The 5203-nt window shown below is 37.7% G+C and overlaps 1 protein-coding gene across 1 annotated transcript; it reads left to right on the plus strand.

The window, feature by feature from the left end:
- The first annotated feature begins 600 nt into the window (after positions 1-600).
- Positions 601-2711, plus strand: LOC125671418 (uncharacterized). Its single transcript, XM_048907151.2, has 2 exons — positions 601-2087; positions 2287-2711. The coding sequence occupies exons 1-2, from the start codon at positions 1892-1894 to the stop codon at positions 2529-2531; spliced, it is 441 nt and encodes a 146-aa protein (XP_048763108.2). The 5' UTR covers positions 601-1891; the 3' UTR covers positions 2532-2711.
- Positions 2712-5203: the final 2492 nt, after the last annotated feature.

The following is a 5203-nucleotide window of genomic DNA, read 5'->3' on the forward strand; positions in this document are numbered from 1 at the left end:
ATTAGATAACAGAAAGAATTAATTCAGATGAAGTGATAATGCATTTCTAACTCGAATGTTCGTAAGAAAGATAAACAGACACATGTAGGTCATATAACGGAATTTATTCAACCTAGAAATAAAAGGATCCACCAATGCACCCTGTAGTGGTAGCGATAGTAGATCGAATGCTGTCTGACGTGTTTCATACCGATTCTTGGTTTGGGCAGTTCTATCCATAATGATTGTCATCACAGATTACTCCATTGACCTGTTCAAGATATAGGGCTTACGTCGGGTGTGACAGGTCGATAGGGGATGTTTACCCCTCCCAGGCACCTGATAACACCCCGATGCTTTCAGCAGTTCGTGTTTGTCTTATTTTTAAATTGTGTATTTTTCTTTGGATTATGAGAATTATATCTGTTCGTAATTTCATTTTTTAAAACCAACATCTAATTTTGCATTTGGAAAACGCTAGTTTCCAGAGGCCGTGCTTGCTCTACTCTCGGTGTTATCTTCTTTATAGGATTAATGCGTTTGATCACATTTCCTTACCTTCCCTTTTTTATCAATAAAATTCATTCCTGATGGAGGTCCTGATTATGATGTAAGAAGGAATGTTACTTACAATCCTATTTATTTTTGCGGAATACATAAAGATGCATATCATTCCTTTGTTGTATATGAAAAGTACTCCAATGCTCGAATATCTTGTCAACCGTCTATCTATAGACTTCATTCAAACATTATGGATTAACGAGCTGCTATTTAAACCTGTTATTAGGTCGACTGTTGTCTGGTGTATTTCATACCAATTCTTAGGCCGTTCTTTACATACTGATTTTGACTACGGATTACTCCGTTGACCTGATTAAGATATATGGATTACGGCGGATGTGACAGGTCAGTAGGGGATGTACTCCTCCTGAGCACCTGATCCCAATACTGGTATTTCCAGGGCTCCGTACGTGTCACACTCTCGGTTTTATATTCTTCACAAGGCTTATCAGATCGATTGGTGTTCGTTATCTTCATTTTTTCATTCATGACTTTTTCATTGGGGCATTGAGATTTATACATTAAACATTTTTGCTGCTGTATAAAAATTCATAAAGATCATGTATATTCAGACATTTTATATCAGAATTATCTCCAGCACAACAGGTCTCCAATATTACTTTTTGTAATGATGTCTTTGCTAGACAATTATTTGTTATATTGGAAGAAAGATTGTAGGAATTTGTTTCCAATCATATTGATTATATATCATCAAAACGGCGGGGTTTTTTTGTTGTTGTTTTTTTGTTTTTTTTGTTTTTTGTTTTGGTTTTGTTGTTGTTGTTGTTGTTGCTGTTTTTTAAATCCATAATTAAACAGTCAAAATACAGTTGCGTAAAACTTATACGGTACCAATTTTGATGCACCAGATGCGCATTTCGACAAATAATGTCTCTTCAGTGATGATCAACCGAAATGTTTGAAATCCGAAATAACTATGAAGTTTTAGAGCTAAATAGAGCCAAAAACAGCGTGCCGAAAAAGTGGAGCCAAATTCGTCCAAGGATAAGAGCTATGCATGAGGGAGATAATCCTTAATTTTGAAATGAATTTCTAAATTTTATAACAGCAAGTATCATTAACATTAAATCACAGAAGCCATTGAGTAAGATAACATGAACGTTCCTGGAAGAATAAAGTAAAGAGATTCGATTCACAGCTACAGGTGCAACATCACACCTAAACTAGTGACGTTAATACCAGGGAACTCTGATTGGTTCTGCATTAATATTGTGTTCCTACGTCATCTGTGACATTTAAAAGAATAACATATTTAAGTTTACAGAGGGTGCGCTAGACTTTATATGTAAAAGATACCGTGTAGAATTGAGCTCCATATATTCTCTTAAACATGATGAACAACAGTGCAGATATACAACTAACGAATCAGGACATTGAGACTGATGAGGCCATCATGGCGGAGTTGGAGGGGATACTGCGGCGAACGAGCGACTCTAGCGATATCGAGGCTCTATTTCAAGTGTTGAAGACCGAGCTACAATCCAACGTGGAGGAAAGTCAGTCGTTCAGTCATTATTCGAACAAAGGTAATTAGAGAATTTTCTTGATTGTTCAATAAATCAAAAACTTGGAAACAGGTTGATATTTCTAAACCATAGTGTTTTTCTTTGTTTCTCCACTATTGAGCAATATTTTTCTTAAATATATATTTACAGAAAAAGAAACGGTTATAGCTTCATATTTTTATTCCACCCTTAATCTTTTTTATTCATTTTTTTTTGACAGATCAGTTGACGTATCTGAATTCAGACGGAATCAACGACGAACTCCTGGAAGAAATATTTGGCGGTGAAACTCTGGAGAATGGCTGCATATTTCAGAACGAGGCAGCAGACGAAGGTCAGGCCGTACTGTGGGATTTTGATTGTAGCGTGTTCGAATACAAACCTGCTGTAGATGAAAACAGTAACAATGAATGTTCTCGAGACCCAGAAACACAAGTGTCGGTAGAGATATGTAAAGATCGATGAGTGTGCACTTTGTTAGAATTTGTAATTGGTGTATGTTTGTTATTTTGTTAAAGAAATACAGCAATGTATATTTTTCTGTGATAAGAACTATTATTATGATGCTGTTATGACTGTGTTGAATAATCATCTTTAATTCAGAATTCATTGTGAGAGACATGCAATAAAACTTAAATTAACAGGTTTTCTTTCGCATTTTATTCTTGAATTCGAGAATCATAATGATCCTTGAAGCCGCTTTTTTCTGTATTTTTATACATGTACAACCGTCTGTATCTCCTAAGGTTAAAAAAGGTCAATGGTTAGCTGCTAGTAAATAAAAAAAGGGGGAAAAACATTGCCAAGGAAAGTTGATTCCCAAGCTTTATCATCAGAATGAAATTTGAAGTAATATTACGCTATGGATCGAATTTACGATATTAAATACAATGGCGATGGTGCGAAAACACTGTTGGGATGATACTCGTATCCTTTGGTGGAATGGTGACGACTATATAACACTTTCCTACATTAATATTTTCAATATTTCCTTTCTATCCTTGAATTAAAATATACTAGCGGAAAAAAGAAACTGTGCATTATAAAATTTAGTATAATTTTTCTATATTTATTGTTTATATTTATAAAATCTAAACAATCGATAAAGGTGATGTGTTTTTTAACAATATCGGATAGTACCCGACTCAGATGCACGGACTTTTTCATGGTTAGTGAACACATGTATTTTATTGAAGTGTTCGTACACACGAGTTTTACGTAAGGGGTAATGTACGAGTATCGCTCCATTCCTTAAAAGTAATGGACCGAGGCCCCGAAGGGGCCGAGGTCCATTGCTTTTAAGGAATGGAGTGATACGAGTACATTGACCCACTTAAAATCCACCTTAATAAAAGCTAAACTTTGTGCATTTTAATCACGTCTTACGTTTTTCATTCTTTTGTTGCATGCATTTATATTTACTTTTATAAATTTTGACCTACTTTCCGAACACTCCATTCTTGAAAAATAATGGAGTGTTCGAACAAAAGAATGACGTCATAGGTGGATTTTAATGGCTAATACTGTTTGGAGTAAGAAGTGTAAAAGGTTTGTTTGGACACTATTCGTTAAGAAAGCACTTTAGTTTTCACACAATTTACCCTTCTGTCATGCCACGACTCAGCGAAAATCAACGTAATCGTGATGTTGGGATGCTTTAAGCTGACATGGCACAAAATATCGTTCATCGGAACACCATCCAGTCATTATGGAGATGTTTCCAACAATCTGGTAACACTCGGGATCGACCAAGTTCTGGGCGTCCTCGTGTGACGTCGCGTCGACAGGACAACCACATTAGACTTGTGCACCTGAGAAATCGTTTCCAGACAGCAAGTTTGACTGCTCGTAGCATTCCTGGACTTCGACCAATCAATCCAAGAAATGTGAGTAATCGTCTGCGCAAGCACAACATCAGACCAAGACGGCCAGCGGTGAGTCCAATACTGCTTCAACGTCATCGTATCGCTAGACTAGCGTGGTGCAGACGACATCTGCGACTGGGCCTATATTCTGTTCCCTGATGAATCCAGATTTCATTTGGATAGCAGTGACGGCCGTTGTAGAGTGCATCGTCGCGTTGGGGAGCGGTACCAGGACGCTTGCGTTGTGCAACGTCGACAATTCGGTGGAGGTAGCGTTATGGTGTGGGGGTGGAATAATAGCACGTGGAAGGACCCCTTCACAAATTCTCAATGGAAATCTCACCGGCGGACGCTATCGAGACGAAATTATTCAGCGCCATGTCATATCCTTCATACAGAGACGGCAAAATCACATCACTCTGCAGCAAGACAACGCAAGGCCACATGTTGCACGTGTAGTCAGATACTTTTTTGTTCAACAGAAAGTCGATGTCTTGCCTTGGTCAGCTGTTCCCCCCGATTTATCGCCGATCGAGCACGTCTGGGACTCTGGGATAAAATGGAACGACGTCTACCCAGTTTACCAAATCAGCCGGTGACATTGGCTGATTTAGGCCAGGCTTTAACCAACATCTGGAACAACATCCCTCAAGCATTTCTGAACACTTTAGTGGCATTAATGAGGCGCCGTTGTCAAGCATGCATGAATGCAAATGGTGGTCACACGCGTTATTAACTTTGTTAATTCAAGTTCGAATACCAGTGTCTTTCGAGTGTACTGAAATTGACGTTATTCGACGCTAACATTAATGGATTATGAAATGTTGTAACGAATACATTTGTTAACAGTATTACAAAAAATAAAATTTGTTCATTGTTATTTATTTTATTTTTTCCCCATATTTTAAATAATGCACAGTTTCTTTTTTACGCTAGTATATGATACAACGCCATGAGAAAATCATCGACGTATAATACAAAAGAAGAGACTGGATATTTTTTGTGCCAACAATCCTCTCATTTTTATAAGTTTAAAATATAAATTGCGTCACTGTGTTTGTTCACGATCTGTGTACCATACCCTCCACTTACATCATACTCTCCACTTACACCATACCCTCCACTTACATCATACCCTCCACTTACATCATACCCTCCACTTACATCATACTATCCACTTACCTCATACCCTCCACTTACATCATACCCCCCACTTACATCATACCCTCCACTTACATCATACCCTCCACTTACATCATACCCTCCACTTAC

Source organism: Ostrea edulis, chromosome 7 (genome assembly GCF_947568905.1).
Source record: "Ostrea edulis chromosome 7, xbOstEdul1.1, whole genome shotgun sequence".
NCBI lineage: Eukaryota > Metazoa > Mollusca > Bivalvia > Ostreida > Ostreidae > Ostrea > Ostrea edulis.